General features: G+C 41.3%; 5 protein-coding genes across 5 annotated transcripts; 2 read left to right on the top strand and 3 right to left on the bottom strand.

The window, feature by feature from the left end:
• Positions 1-82: 82 nt before the first annotated feature.
• On the top strand, positions 83-1,084 carry LOC132784833 (ubiquitin-like FUBI-ribosomal protein eS30 fusion protein). The gene is made up of 3 exons (XM_060790705.1): positions 83-228; positions 475-561; positions 636-1,084. The coding sequence occupies exons 2-3, from the start codon at positions 484-486 to the stop codon at positions 954-956; spliced, it is 399 nt and encodes a 132-aa protein (XP_060646688.1). The 5' UTR covers positions 83-228; positions 475-483; the 3' UTR covers positions 957-1,084.
• Positions 723-4,613, bottom strand: LOC132784834 (ionotropic receptor 93a). The gene is given in 10 exon segments (XM_060790706.1): positions 723-1,847; positions 1,901-2,126; positions 2,128-2,517; positions 2,575-2,723; positions 2,771-2,882; positions 3,150-3,697; positions 3,760-3,868; positions 3,930-4,066; positions 4,229-4,381; positions 4,440-4,613. Coding segments are annotated over 10 exon segments (2,673 nt in total). The 5' UTR covers positions 4,552-4,613; the 3' UTR covers positions 723-1,110.
• A 317-nt stretch (positions 4,614-4,930) lies between these two features.
• Positions 4,931-11,355, bottom strand: LOC132784827 (glutamate receptor ionotropic, kainate 2). Its single transcript, XM_060790699.1, has 12 exons — positions 10,848-11,355; positions 10,372-10,527; positions 8,592-8,686; positions 8,435-8,524; positions 8,193-8,350; positions 7,449-8,124; positions 7,211-7,380; positions 6,886-7,146; positions 6,697-6,828; positions 6,433-6,631; positions 6,143-6,374; positions 4,931-6,073 (listed from the first exon to the last, which is right to left on the bottom strand). Exons 1-12 carry the CDS (start codon positions 10,978-10,980, stop codon positions 5,778-5,780), a joined length of 2,598 nt encoding a protein of 865 aa, XP_060646682.1. The 5' UTR covers positions 10,981-11,355; the 3' UTR covers positions 4,931-5,777.
• Positions 11,356-11,732: 377 nt separating this feature from the next.
• Positions 11,733-14,057, top strand: LOC132784829 (nucleosomal histone kinase 1). The gene is made up of 2 exons (XM_060790702.1): positions 11,733-12,121; positions 12,180-14,057. The coding sequence occupies exons 1-2, from the start codon at positions 11,909-11,911 to the stop codon at positions 13,851-13,853; spliced, it is 1,887 nt and encodes a 628-aa protein (XP_060646685.1). The 5' UTR covers positions 11,733-11,908; the 3' UTR covers positions 13,854-14,057.
• Positions 14,058-14,274: 217 nt separating this feature from the next.
• Positions 14,275-15,553, bottom strand: LOC132784832 (integrator complex subunit 12). The gene has a single exon (XM_060790704.1). It carries the CDS (start codon positions 15,353-15,355, stop codon positions 14,357-14,359), a length of 999 nt encoding a protein of 332 aa, XP_060646687.1. The 5' UTR covers positions 15,356-15,553; the 3' UTR covers positions 14,275-14,356.
• Between the last annotated feature and the right edge of the window lie 52 nt (positions 15,554-15,605).

Below are 15,605 nucleotides of genomic sequence, written 5' to 3'. Positions count from 1 at the left end.
AAATGTATTCCATCTTGTAAAAAATTAAAATCATATTAACTGTGTATATTTAAATAATCGTTAGCTTGATTTATTATTTTAAATCTTCTGGCAACTCTACAACAATTTACAGTGTTGCTTTTATACGTGTGGCGCCCTCTATCGGAAATACGGTACGACGCAAAGTGTAACATATCGACAACAACCCTAGTTTCTTTCTTTTCGATAGATCCGCATAAAAGTGACAAGGTGAGCAAAATTTTTTGCTAAATAAATGCAATTTTAAAAGGTTTTAACAACGAAATAATGCCCAAAGCCTAGTAGAAAGTGTGTGTAATGTGAACAGCATAAAATGTCATAGTTAGCGTTACGCAAAATTGTGAAAATAGCGATGCACAGTGCTACACGTGTTTTCGTACTGGAGCAGGCGTAGTCTGCATGTGTGTGAGTGTGTGACCGACAATACTAAATTGTATTCCTATTTGATTTTAACAGCACATCAATATGCAGTTGTTCGTACGTGGTTTGGAAACAATTGAGGCCTTGGAGGTGTCCCAGGATGCCACCATTGCTGGCGTCAAGGTAAGTTATTTATACTGGTCACGACAACAAAAACTTTCCCCTAACCTAACTTTTTTGTTTCCCACAAAAAACAGGCCCAGCTGGCTCAGCTGCATGGCTTCGATACCGAGGAGTTCAGCCTGAACTGCGAGGGTGCTGCTCTGACCAACGAGACTCCCGTGACCGCCTTGAGCTCATTCGAGTTGGATCTGACCATTCCCATGATCGGTGGTAAGGTGCACGGTTCTTTGGCGCGTGCCGGTAAGGTCAAGGGCCAGACCCCAAAGGTTGAGAAGCAGGAGAAGAAGAAGAAGAAGACCGGCCGTGCTAAGCGCAGGATCCAGTACAATCGTCGCTTCGTCAACATTGTGCACGGCTTTGGCCGTCGTCGTGGCCCCAACGCCAACTCGACGTAAAGAGGAGATAACTGAGATGAACAACAGAATAAGCTGGAGCTGATTTTTATTGCAAAATAATGTTCATATAGTAAAAACCCAAATTCAAACCACAACTTATTTTACACACTTCAAGTTGTAATATCGGATGCGACTTCATGTCTTGTTGTATTTCTCAATTGGCAAACGCAATGTTCTTACGCTGTCGCTTCACAACAACCAGACGATGATACCAGAACTCAAAGCAGGTGATCAACAATGCTGCAATGATGCCAAATAGCAACACCATGAAACAGCCTTGCATATCATCCATGTTCACCTTGTGATTGGTGATCTGTCGCTGAACATTCTTAACATTGCACTTGTCCATCGACGGCAGATTGATTTTGTGCCAACGTTCAATGAAACCCATGCGAAACAATCGATCAATGTGTTGATTAATCAAATGCAAATAGGCACTACTCGATGGTACAATCAACCCGATTTGTTCATCCACAAAGTCTTCCTTGCCCAGGGCAAAGCGACACTCTTTATCGACTTCGAAGTGCTGCTGCACAATCAGCTGCAGATTGATGCGCCAATCAATGTTAATACGGTCTCCGTGTTTTACTGCCTCGACATTCTCGCCCTGTGCTGTGTTGTAGATAGCAGCACTTTCCAGGAAACGCTTGAATTCCTGGCGTGTTGTGGTCTCCACATATTTCTCAAAAAAGGTGCCATTGCGCAGTCCATATTGCTTGATTTCCTTGTGGTTAAAGAGTTGGGACAGATAATCTATGCCTGGCTGAAACTTGGGAAACGTGAGAAAAGCAACCAGATTGCCACAATAGGTGGTCACGAGCACAATGACAACTATCCACCAGAAGCCCACAACCAATCTGCCGCTGTCTGCTCTCGGCAAATACATGCCACCTAAAAAAAGTTGCGATAAATATCTTGTAGATAATAGATTAGGCATAACTCACCTTGCTGAAGCAGCGCTCCATAGATGTACCAGAAACAGTTCTTGACCGTCGACAGTCCCTTGATTTGCAACTCTTGCAACGGCACTAGACGATTCACCGCATACAGCATTGGCGCTGTTAGCAGTGTAATCCCCGCCAGGCAGCCCCACGTCTCAAGCGTAAATGGCGCCATAAAGAGATAAATGCGACTCACTTCATCCGGTTGTCGCAATATAAACGTGTATTTTTTGCACACTTATGGGTTGCGTGTAATTGAAACGCTTCTTGTGCGGCTCGTCGATGGTGGCTGCCACAGCGGCCATAAAGTAATCATTGTGTTGCACCAGTTCCACAACGCGATAAGGAATGCGATAAGTCATCGATCCCATTAGCTCATCCTGCAGATATATGATAATATTGTTATAGGCAATCGAATTATATAATCTTCTCTACTTGTTGCTTACGCTATCATTTGTGCCCTGGATCAGCGAGGGTTGGTATTCGTGAGAATTCGCCTCATGCAGGTAGTAACTAAAATTGAGAGCACGGCTTAGTTCCTTGAGGATTTCCATGACAATGCCTTTGTGCTCGACAATGACGCCGCGACTGTCTTTGGTTAGTATTTGCCAGGGTGGATTCTACGAGCATTGTGAACCAATATATATTAAAATTATATTCCTGATTCAAAGACTCACGTGCACTGTCACAATATCCATGGTTATGTTTCGAAAATGATGCTCGATGTGTGGGAATGTAAGCTCCCGACAGTTGAAGCCCAACAAAGGACTCCAGTAGCCAATGTTTAGGAACTCGAAGTTCCGATTTTTAGATGTGCGAGTGGGCGCTGATAACGGGTGGCATTAGGCTATGAAAGGAGTAAAGATTTAAAGCTAAGCTTACCTTGACGATATTTGCGATTCTCCTGACTCTTGCCCCAGGTAATGGCAGTCTCAAAACGCCATCTGGCACAACTTGCGCACTTGCTGTTTAGCTTCAGGTAATCCTAGTGAGAAAGGACTTAGAGGATTACATAGTCTATAAAGGCTTATTTCTGAGTTGAAATTTAAAAATTACATATTCATTTCTGATCAATTATTATAAATTTAAAGCAAGTGAATACCATACTCATTACTTTTTAATACAAATAAAATAAAATGATTATTTGGGAAAAATAAAAGTATCTAAAATCACAAACTTTAATCGTAGATCATGGTGCATAGTTCATTCATATGAAAAATCCGGGGCAGCTTCATGTAGGTGATTTCTTTACCTTCATGTACTCCAGCATTTCGTCTTGTTTCTCTTGCTTGGTAAAACGTATCGACTCCCATTCCTCATCAGATATTTTACCATAGATGGACTGTTCCTCCAGGATCATGCGTGACAAGGAAGTGACCAATGCCATGGATACCTCAGTTATGGTGCAGTTCAGCGTATCAACACAATTGGCCACAGTTTCGTTGAGAGCAAATGCAATGTTAGCGCCTTCGTCTAGATTAATAGTCACTGTATTGGCATCGAAATCCCTTCGACGTTCATCGAGCACAAAGAACATCCATTGATTGTTCACATGAAACATGCTCAGCGTCTCGGCAATCTCAATAATGTCCTCATGAAACTTGGAAATCACCAAGAAATTCTGACGTTTCAGTTCGTGTTTGGGAGGAGCAAATTGAGCTAATGCCTCACGCAGAGCAGCACGCTTTTGCTGACCACGCAGTTTCTCATTGATCTTGTAGAGAATCACCGAAATGGGCGGTATATGATTGGTGGTACTCTCATGCACTATAGACTTTACCAGCATCGGATTGCTTTCAACTACAAGGTAGGAATGAAATGTATCTTTAACATAAAAGAGATTGAATTCTTAAGCTACCCACGTATGGATTGATCGACCAGCACAATAACTGCTTTCCACTTGAAAATGCCTTGCACCTTGGCATCTAGTACGATTTGGGGAAATTCATCACCATGATCGACCATGGGTATCTTTTGGTTAATGGTAAAATAAATCTTTAACATAATTATATAGTTTGTAAAATCTGCTTACCATCAACGCACGATTTAGTGGTAAACGTGGACAATCCGAGTCTGTTATGGCAATTAATAAAACCGAAGTTCGCTGCGTGGTTTTATAAAAATTCCAGGTGTTCTCACAATCCGCCACCGTTATGGCAGCCAAGAAATCTAAAGATTGTCAATAGATACATTTCAATAAGAGATTGTTAAGATATTATTGTTTAATTTAAACTGTAGGATAAATACTTTTATGGTCTAAGCTTAGTAGACTTCTAATTTAATCTAATTATCATTTTAGGTGCCTGCTCTAAAGTTTTCTGTTTTATTTACCCTTTTTAATTTTGATGGAGTTCCACGTAAAGTAACGCACATTAATGCCACCATTCTTCATATTCTCGCGGACAATATCGCTCAAGATTTTCTCGAAATGCGCCATAATATTCTGTCTGTGAGTGGCCATATACTCGTAATCCACAACCACGGCTAAAAGGATTTTGATAAAGAAAAGTCGAATATATCTTTAGCTGTGATTTAAGCTTACCAAGAGAAGCGTTTGCGCTGAGAAACGAGGAAAAGTCATTGGCTCTTGCCGGCACTAGAAAAAGCAATTTTAATCCACACAATAAGGAGAAAAGGAATCCGGAAAACTTCATGTTGATGTCGATAGCACCGCAAGCCAACTGAAAAGTGAAAGCGAACAATGCTTACGAGGTTGACTTTTGGTTTCCTGTTTTTTGAGGATATCGCGTAAAACATAAAGCCAATTAAAATCGGAAGCGATTGTAACGCATTTGGAGGAGGCGCATAAAATATTCAATACAGAAAGGAAAGAAAAACCGGTGGAAAACCTACTGCGGTTAACCATCTGATTGACAGTTTGCGGTTAGGTGTCGACATTCACATCCCCATTCACTCATAGACACCCATATTCACATTCACATTCACAGTCACGTCGAATGTCAGTCGAAGTCGAAGCAGCAATTTGCTGCAGGTGTTCATTCGATGGATTCCGGATTGAATTATTGTGTTTGCAGTGTTAACTTCGTTTATTTAATTATATTTATGAAATTGTTGTTCATCAAAATTGCGTGTAAGGTAATTACATTGTACAAACTTAAAGCTAGGAACGGATGGGGATCGGAACCATAAATAGAGGAGGGTTTAAACTATCGAGTTATTATTAAATATACTTGACTTAGGCTTAGCTACATATGTGTATAAGTAATCTACCTTAGTTATTATGAGCATTGGTTGGGGAGGTTAACTTCTCGTTTATTTTATTATTAGTATGTTTGTCAAAAGTTTATATATATATATGTTTTTGCATTGGGGATGTATTAAATGTTGTTTGTGTATAATTTAACTACGCTTATTGGCTAAAGTACAATTCCAAAAATGCTTTTCAATTGTAATATAAATGCATACGATTTCGATTGTAATCTGTATTCTGTATTCTGTAATTGTAATCTATTTATATCATTCCATAATACGAAAGTTCGTTTATCATATAACTTTTGTGTATATATATTCTTGTATATATTTATGTGTTTTTATGCATGTAAGTATGTTTATTATAAGATTGTTGTTGTATATAAATTTTGTGACTATCGCTACTTGTCAAAAGATTTCAAGTGAAACGTTATTTTCTTCTATTTGGTTTTCTTGTGCGATTTTTCATTGGTGGCGCCATTTCTCTCTATATATCTTTCTTCCCAACATTATATTTTTGGTCTGATCTCAAACGTCAGATTAGTAGCTATATACTACACACATGCACATGTATTTATTGGGATATCATGCAAAAGTTGCACAATTAATTCCTGGTCCAAAACGATACGACCGATTACTAAACCCATTCGTCTTGGGTTTACAATTTTCCTCATTCATTTAATATGGCACTTAAACGCTCCTCGACGGCAACTTTGCGTGACTTCCACACAAACTCACAGACAGCTATGACACAGGCCACGCCCATGCCGCCCATTAGCACCACAAACACGCCGCCCACATTGGCCAGTCCCAGTTCATTGGCAGCCGACGAGGATTTGGATGTTTCAACACGACATTTGCCACCACCTCGTTTCTCCTTCCACCATTTGGTTTTCAGTATATGCAGTTTGCCCTCCTCCTGCAACTTTAGTATGACGCTATTGATGGCAGTGCGATAAGGCGAGTCTGTGAAATAGAATTAAATAAACTCTGTAGTTGACAATCAATTCAATCCTCTCAGCTCTTTCCACTCACTTGGCGGTGTGGCTATGCCATAGCTCTTGGTGTCCAGCATGCCGCCCACCTGCGTTAATTCACAATTGCGTTCGGTCACATACTCAATCGATGTGGACTCCATCAGGAAAGCATATGAGCCTTTGCCTTTGGCAACGCGCTCCACTCCCTCGCCATTGCTGGCCGTAAAGACTGATGGACGTGCCGATTCCATGAATGACCACATGCGCTGATATGTGGAGATCTTTGAGTCCTGTAAGCATATCAATTAAATTAGTTATTTGATTTTCAATTCAGACTATTTAGCTTACCCTAAAGAAAGCTGCTGTGCTGCCGCCTTTGAGTGCGCCGTATTTGATTCTAGTTTGCTTGGCCAAATCCTCTGCGCTCTCAATGGGTGAGTCCATGCGTTCGACAGTCAAAAATGCAGCCAAATTGGCAGTGTACGAAGAAATCATGATGAGTGTGAAAAACCACCAAATGCCAGCCACCATGCGCGTCGAAAGTGCCCTTTAAAAGGAAGACAAATTTGCGATTAATTGAGGTAAGTTAATATATAGTAGAAGGCTGCTTACTTGGGTAAAAAGTCGCATCCCTGTTGCATCAATGAACCAATGGCAAACCACATGCAGTTGAGCAAAGTGAACTGACTTTCGACCTTCTCGCCATGAGCATCAGTATAAGCAGGCCACTCATAGGGTGTGAATCTATAACGAGCATCATTTGTAATTAAAATCGAAATAATTTAGTATTGATTCACTCACTTGGCCAAGATGAAGAGCAGCACGGAAACACCTAAGTATGCTGTGGCCATGTAGATCCAAACGTCCAACGACAAGGGCGACAGGAAGGAGAACAAATTGGGCGGCTGTTTGATGGGTTTGCGATAGAGTATAGAAACGCCTAGATTCATAAACGGTGTGGTAAAATCAACGGCTTGTTCGCGTTCAAATGTGATTGTAAGATCTGCAATGGCTAGATCAGCGCGTTGCTCCAATAGCTCTCTTATCATGCCATTCCACTCGCTGTAAAGCAAATAAATTGAAAGTAAAATAATTCACTAAAGAATACAAGCATTTAGAGGCTTACCCAGTCAACTTATTCAGACTTCCATAGCTGCCATCGGGAACCAGTTGTATTTTATAGTTGAAACCCAATGATCTGGATATCTCGTGTATAAGATCCACGGCATAGCCCTCAAATTGATCGTTGCCTGTTAACGGCACTGCCGACTCCTTGCGCATGCAGTAAGGATTGCTCTAAAGACATAGAATAAATTCATGAATCGTTTGATTTTTTATCAGCATCGTATTTAAGCTTTACTCACCAATATGGTAGTGACCACTAAGGTCTTATTCTTCAAGTTCGCTTCGATTTCTTGCTGCTTCTGGCTGAACGTACGCGTAAAGTTGATGCCCTCGGGCAGCGTCGAGTTCCAGGTGCCAATTTTGCGTATGCCACCCGGCGTTAGCTCCACAATGTCTAACATAAAGTCAGTGCGAAAACCTTGATGGTCAAACTTGATGACATTCGTCAGACCTTTCATCTCAACAATCTTCATGTAGTTGATTAAGCTAAAACCGTGCTGCCAAGTGCTTTGACCATCGCAGCTAATCGGATGTATATCAATCTGTTGCGAGGTATCCAGATCATGCAATGCCTTGGCAAACAGATGCACAGCATCATACATTAAAGCTGTCTCAGAGCGCACAGTTGTCAGATTGGCCGATCGCAACAGACCCTTCTCATCGATGCTCCACTGACGCACCACATCCGAGACGATTTTCTCGTTAATCAACCGAAAGCCTGTGATATTTGTGCCGCCATATCGAAACTCATCCAGATTGACCGTGTGCAGATCCAGCGATGTGACCAAATAACTGTGATAATCGCTCATCATGCCAATCTGTTGGGCCTGTTTGAGCACCTCATGTATGCGCTCTGTGGAACAGTCGAGCACAATGTGCGCTTCAGCCGAGTTCTTAATCTGCTTGAGCAGCGGCCTATTAAATAGAGGATGCATTTTAAGTTTAAGCTGATTAATCCCTTTGATGGTGAAGTGATATCTTACCGATAATCTCCGCTATCGCTAAGTTGGCGCACAGTGATGGGAAATGGTGTCATGCCGTGAGCCTTAAGCAGCTCTTGCAGTCGCACAATGCCATCGTTGTTCTCGTAGATGATGGTGAACGTCTTCCAGCCCCAATGACGCACAATATCCACATAAGCCTGAGTTGCAACACAAATACACATAGTAAGTATAGTATTAAGCAAACAAGTAGCTAAAGTTGTGCACACACAAAAAGACATTACCTTTGAGAGTGTATTTGGATGGGGATAAAGATTCACCAGGCAACTTTCGCGTCTCAGACGATAGTCCCAGCGATTCTCCAAATGCGGTATCTAAACAAAGTGAAAGATAGACATATTGTTGGGTGAGTGTAGTCATATTTTAAGACCACCCACTTACCTCCATGTTGTCACAGATGCTCTGCACATGACTCGCGGTATGCGAGGATTGTGGTCCAAAAATTGCAGCGACGCCAATGTTGAGCAGGCCGCAAACTGTAAGACGAAAGCAGATGGAATATATACTATACTGTGTGCATGGCAAGGATTTGCAGTTATTGGCCAACTTTTTGTGCAAAATTATACATAAATCCCCGCAGAGCTGGCAAAGACTTAAATAGATTCTCACGTAATGCGCTTTGTGGTGCGCGTTCCCAATCCCAATTGCAATCCCAGAGTCTCGGCATCACCATCATCATCATCATGTGTGCCAACGAGATTATCTCGGTGGTAAGTTAACTGTGGGATTCTCTTGGATATAATGAGACCAAGTAGCATGCCACTTGGCTGCAGTAACGTTCGGTTTTGGTTTTGGTTTTTGCCTAGTTACTACTACTGCTACATATTTAAAATGCACTTCAGAAAGACATAATTTCATTTTGCTTTTTGGCTTTGCCTTTTAGCAGCCTCACATCCTTTCTGCCTCATCAAATTACGTTGCACGTGTAAGTGCAGGTGCATGCAACCACCTACACACCAGAGCATGTTATGTTTGCCTTGTCTATGTGGGTGGCGGCACCTCAATTTGTGGCAAATAAACCAGTCATCTGTGTATGTGTCTCTGTGTGTGTCTGTCCTTCTCAACTACCGGTTACTGTCGTATTTTACTTTGGCTTTCTGTAGTGCGCCTCAAGGTATTTCTGGTCATGTGACTCTCCATGTGGTCACAGTGCCCACATTCTCTTACTTGTCTGTAGTCTGATAGCTGAGAGCTCTGTGAGTCTCATTTATCACAATCACACGCTTTCGGACAGTTTTTGCCTGTATATTGAATGATTTTTTTTAGTGTTAATGTCGTTTGTCTTAGCTTTGGCCTGGCAAAGCTTTAAAACCTTGCACAAGTTCTTGTCTTCTATGAGATTAACTGCAGGTGGGAGATAACATGACTCAAAGGGTTTTACATCAAGCATATTTGAGTTGTAAAAGAAAATATTTGCTGAATTTAATGGCTTTTAAAGTAAACCAATTAACAACAAGTCAGACTAGTTGAGTTTACTATCTTATAGTTGACTTGTTTTCAAAATTTGTTTACTAGCAAAATAAAGCTTATCGCCTGGCTTAAATTGGGAGCAAATTTAAGAAATACGTTATACATTTAATAATTATTCAGAATTTAAAGTATCTGGCAAATAATTTTATAGTAATTTTTTTCGGAATGTATTTCATCTATTCTATCTATTTCTTCATGCGGTCTTCTAGGAATTCCTTTACTAATCTTTATATTATAAGAAATATATTTTAGGAATAAGCTTTTTAAATATTCCGACCTGAATTCGATACATCTGTATAGTCAGCCCGATAGTATCATAATTTCCTTGAAGCCATTAATATGAATTGTTTGTCTACTAGTAAATATTTCCTTCATATTGATGAGATCTGCAGGTCAATTTACGATGCAATTGTAAATGACAATTGTTCTGAAGCAGAAAACATTATTGGTTTTCGATTACAAACAACAAGCAAGTTATTGTCTAAGGTAACCTGAGGCAAGCGATTCTATTTGCTATTGATTGGCATCGCATAAACATGTTATTAAATCAAAGTTGCGATGGGAACAAGAGCAGGAATAACAAGCTCAAGCTGGAGTGCAGTAAAGAGAAAGAACAATAACAGGTATATTGAGTGAGGTGTTTGCTTAAGACCTCTCCCCATCATCCCCGAACACAGAATATTATGCTTACCTCGTTTGCCGGCATGAAAGCTGTCGAATGGCGAGATGCGCTCAATTTGGGCCACAAGTTTGGAGCGGGGCAAAATGGAGCGGTCGGCATTGATGCGCTCAACAGCCTGGCGAAAGGCGAGCTCCTGATGGTCATCTGAGGGATGGAACAATCCACCTGCGCGACAATAAATTGTATGGGAAAAATGTAGCTTAATACACACACCAAGGTAAATAGTAAAGTTTTGAAATGACAACAAACGAACAAGCAAGCAAACAAACATAGTGACACACTTTGTGTGGCGAGTGTACGATGAGTATTTTTGACAAGGATACCAAGGATACACACGCGCGCTTTTCATAAAGATGATGTGAAAAAATCGATATGTGCTGAAGATGCTATGGAAAATTCATCAATGAAATCATAACTACTATTGTCAGCCCAGTTTACTATTTCGCTTCTGGGCTTTCAGTTGAAAACTCTGTTTGCAAACTTACCAATTTTGATGATGTCGGGCAATGCTTCTACCTTTGGGACATTGAGTGCTATTTGAATTACCAACAACAATAGACACTTTAGCATGCAATAATGTGCCCCTCTTTTCTGCATCTTGCTCGGATTGTTTTTCATGCACTATATTTTCGTTTATTTTTGCTACTTCACGACAATATTCACAAATATTTTGTTGTTTTTTTTTAGACGCGCGGTGTCATTTTTACTAGCCGTTTGTTTTGCAATTTTGCCCGTTTACGGAACTCTTGGTTTGTCTGCCGAGATGGTGGAACATCTACTGAGCACGGACACGACGATGCTCTGCCTTTTAAATGTGATGGCATTGTCCTGTTGCAGGCCTCCCCGAACTTGCTTTGAGGGTGGGTGGCATCCAAAAGCCGGGTGACAGTTCAAACAGCTGCGCATTGGATGTGGATGCTGTGCGTAGCCGATAACCATAGAAATGCTTAACGTGTTTAGTTTCTTATACTTCATTTAAATAAATAAAAAATTATGTTTTTTTTTTATCATCAACACTAATCTCATCCTTAGGTTTTAAAAACTGTAAAAGAGTCCAACGGTTTTCAAATGAAAATTATACAGAGGCTGTTAACAAAAATTAAAAAATTCTGCATCGAGATAGCTGGTAACACTCGAATCACGGAAATGTGCGTATTTAAACTGGTTATTGCTTTCGCAAGTAACAGCTTTAAAACTATTATTAGATTATTTTTTATATTAAGAGAGAGTAGAGATAAATCGGATTTTCAAAATTTGATTTGATATTTGATTTGAGTTTTGCTGCTAGCCAAGCTACTGTAAAGTTACAAGCACTGTTAACGCAAAATTGAGAGTACATTTGAAATTCAGATGACGCGACGTTCAAATGTGAATGTCAAATTTTGTGTTTAGAGCGAATGCCACATTGTGCGTGTAATGGCGCGCATTGAATGCCGAAGCGTAGTTTCATTTTGTGTTTGGCTTTGGCTTTGACTTTATTAAAGCATTATTTCGTACTAAGTATTGTGATTTTTGTCAAATATCCGAAAAGCAAATAAAAACAAAAATGCCGCGCGCCGCCAAACCAAAAGCAGCACCGGCCAAGAAGGCCAAAGGCAAATTGTATGCCATGCCGGAGAAGATAAAGGAGGGCACAATTCTAACAGATCTTGCCAAGGGACAATGGCGCATTGGACCCTCCATTGGCATTGGCGGCTTTGGTGAGATTTATGCCGCTTGTCGCAACGGCGAGAAGAATTATGATGCGGTCGTCAAATGCGTGAGTCATTTAAGCATAAACAAAAAATATGCAGAGTAAACAAAATTGCATTTTACAGGAGCCACATGGAAATGGACCTTTGTTTGTGGAGATGCATTTCTATTTGCGCAACGCCAAGTTGGAAGAAATAAAGCAATTTCAAAAGCAGCGGAAACTAAAATCACTGGGCATGCCCTACATCCTGGCCAACGGTTCAGCGGACATCAATGGCCAAAAGCATCGCTTTATTGTAATGCCGCGTTATGGCAGCGATATCCACAAATTCTATGTGCAGAACGGGAATCGTTTGCCCGAAGCTACCATCTATCGCTTGGCACTGCAGATGCTCGATGTGTATCAGTTCATTCACAACTCGGGCTATGTGCATGCTGATCTCAAGGCTGCCAATATTCTACTGGGCCATGGCAAAAATGATAATGGTCAAGCTTATTTGGTTGACTTTGGACTCGCTTCACATTTTGTAACTGGTGATTTTAAGCCGGATCCGCGTAAGATGCACAACGGCACCATTGAATATACATCAAGGGATGCACATTTAGGTGTGCCTACCAGACGCTCAGATCTGGAGATATTGGGCTACAATCTCATCGAATGGATGGGCGTGGAGTTGCCTTGGGTTAAGCAGAAACTGCTGGCAGTGCCTGTGAAAGTTCAACAGGCCAAGGAAACATTTATGAACGATGTGAATGCCTCATTGAAGGCACTTTTTCCCAAAGGTGTCCCAGCTGCCATTGGAGATTACATGAAGTATGTGGTCAAGTTGACACACAATGAGCAGCCCGATTACGATAAGTGTCGTGAATGGTTTGCCAATGCGCTAAAGCAAATGAAAGTTGCTAATAGCGGCGATTTGGATTTCGCATTGAAGCCGCAGAGCAATAACAATAATAACAGCCCACCGGTTAAAAAGACGGCAGCTAAACGAAAGAAGGAGGCAGCAGATGAGGAGTTGGAAGAGAATGCAGATCAAACGCCACGTGGGAGACAGGCAGCTAACAAAGCTGGAGCTAAGGCAAAGCCTTCGCCTAAGCTAAAAAAGAATGCAGCAGTGGATGAGGATTTAGAAGAAAATGAAGATTTTACGCCGCGTGGAAAGGTGGCAGCAAAAAAAGCTCAAACAGCGGCCAAGCCTTCGCCGAAGATAAAAAAGGAGGCATCAGTAGTGTCCCTTGATTCTTCAGATGATGTGATTCTCGACACCGATGAAGAAGAGAATGTTGATTATACGCCACGTCGCAAATTGGCAGCCAATAAAGCAGTTGGAGGAGCTGGCGACTCTTCGTCGCTACAGCGCGGCAGCCCGAAAAAACGCGTTAAACTGGACACCAATGGGACGCCCAAGGCACCAACCCCAGCTCCTGCTGCTGCTTCGAGTGCCAAACTCAATTTTAGCCCGATGCCATCAATGCGCGGCCGTGCCGGCAAAACGTTGATCAATGATGATTTAACACCTCAGCCACGTTCCAACAAAACATACGAGTTCAACTTTGAACTGGATGTGAGCATGGATGCCAATGTCATTGTGAATGTGAAGCGCAAGAAGAAGGGCGGACAGTCATCCAGTAAAGTCTCTAATGGAACGAGCGGAACTCCTTCACGTACCCCAAATAAAGATTCGCCCGCAACGCGAGTCAATCTCCGTAAGGTTACATCGGATATCAGTACGCCCAACTCGGCATCACGCAAAAGTCCGCGAACTCCTGCGGTTACTGTTCGCAAGTTCAGACATTGATTAGTTCTATTTCAATTAATTAATTGATATATCTTCATGTTTCATTTGTATAGTTTTCATTGATATTTACAATAAATTCTTGTCGCTTTTTGATACAAGTGAATAAAACTAAATTTAAGTATTATTGGAAATAATAATGGGACCATAAGAAATACAGGAAACATTATTATTTTTCTTGGAATTATTAATAAGCATTTTATTTGTTTTCATTTGTTAAATCCAATAAATTAGTGGCCCACAATTGAAGTACACAATATTATATTTTTCAATTATCCGCTAAAAATAAAGGTTTTTTTCAAGTCTTATTTAAAAAATTAAATGAGCGGGTTAACATTTAAATAAAAAAAAAAATTATAAAAATGTAATGGTAATTTATCTTTTTTTTTAATATAAATAAAATAATTAGAATTACTCTTCAATTAAAAGAAATCAAATTAGCAAATAATTTTTATTTTCCTATTTTTTTGTTTTTATAAAAATTTTTATTGTAATAGACACTAATCTTATTTATTGCGCCGTTTGCTGCTGCTGCTCTCGTGATGTTTAGAACTCTTAGAACTGGACTTGGCATTGGAGCTGCTGCGTCGTGATGAAGTGCCGCTACTGCTGTGTTTCTCCGTCACGCTGATGGCACTTAAGCTGGGAGCCACCGATTTTGTAGAACGCTCCTCTTTATGCGACTTGGAGGATGATGATGAGGATGATTTGTGGCCATGTTTACTGCTACTACTGCTGCTGGCATTAGTAGAGCTGCTCGCTTCAGGTTTGTAGAAGGGCGACGATGAGTTCGAAGAGGTCGAAGAACGCGATGAGGGCACCGATGATTTAGCTTTGCTTGCCAGCGGCATCGGTTCATCAGGAATAACAACAGTTGTTGTTGGAGCGGCTACAGTGGCCGTTGGTGTGGCAGCTGCACGACTGGTTGATGGTTTGCTGCAGCACGCATCGCATTGCCAGATGTGCTCCTGATCGTCGGCAGCCTCCTCGTTGGTAATGGGCGGATTATGACATTCCTGGTGATAAAGTGCACCGCATTTGGAGCACTCAATCAGACGATTGGTGGCTTTGAAGACCATTTCGCCACAGACACAACAATTGAGGTCACCAAAGTCACCTGTGTCCCCGGTGTTAAGCACACCGCTTATGGCCAAGCCAACGCCAACGCTGCCATCATCAGAGTCCGCAATCGTGTCCGGCGACTCTGATGGCAATTTATCGGGTGAGTTGGTGAGATTGATAATCTCATCAGTTGCTAACGTTTGCGCTGGAGGTTGGGGAGTGGCACGTCCCGGAAAGTTAGCTTCGTCATCCAACATGCGTTGGCTCATATTTTTTGTTATGGTTTTCTCTGGGCCGAAGCGCAACTTGAGCGCTTCATCGAGCAACAGGCGCAGCTCGGCGGCCGAGCTTGGGTTGCTAGAGTGTAGCAATTTGACGGCTTTCTTTAGCACTGGATCGACTTCAGCGCCTGCAGCAGTGGCTGCCGCAATGTTGGCAGCCATTATTCAAGACAATAAGCAATAATAATAAAAATAAAATGTAATTGTAACTTGTTTACTGTAGCTACAGGCTTTGGTGTGACCGCAAGTGGCAAATTTGAAAATATACCTAACAAAATTATACTAGCTCAGCTGTATATTTTACGAGGGCACCTAGAACAGTCGATCAGCTGTTTGTGCGCTACATCCCTGGTATTGCTTCTTCTTCAACCACTGTTGCTGTTTTTTTTGCATTTCCACTACGGCTCCGGCG

Source organism: Drosophila nasuta, chromosome 2R, assembly GCF_023558535.2.
Source record: "Drosophila nasuta strain 15112-1781.00 chromosome 2R, ASM2355853v1, whole genome shotgun sequence".
NCBI classification, from domain to species: domain Eukaryota; kingdom Metazoa; phylum Arthropoda; class Insecta; order Diptera; family Drosophilidae; genus Drosophila; species Drosophila nasuta.
The sequence above is the reverse complement of the archived record's forward strand: the minus strand, read 5'-3'. Positions and strand labels throughout refer to the sequence as shown.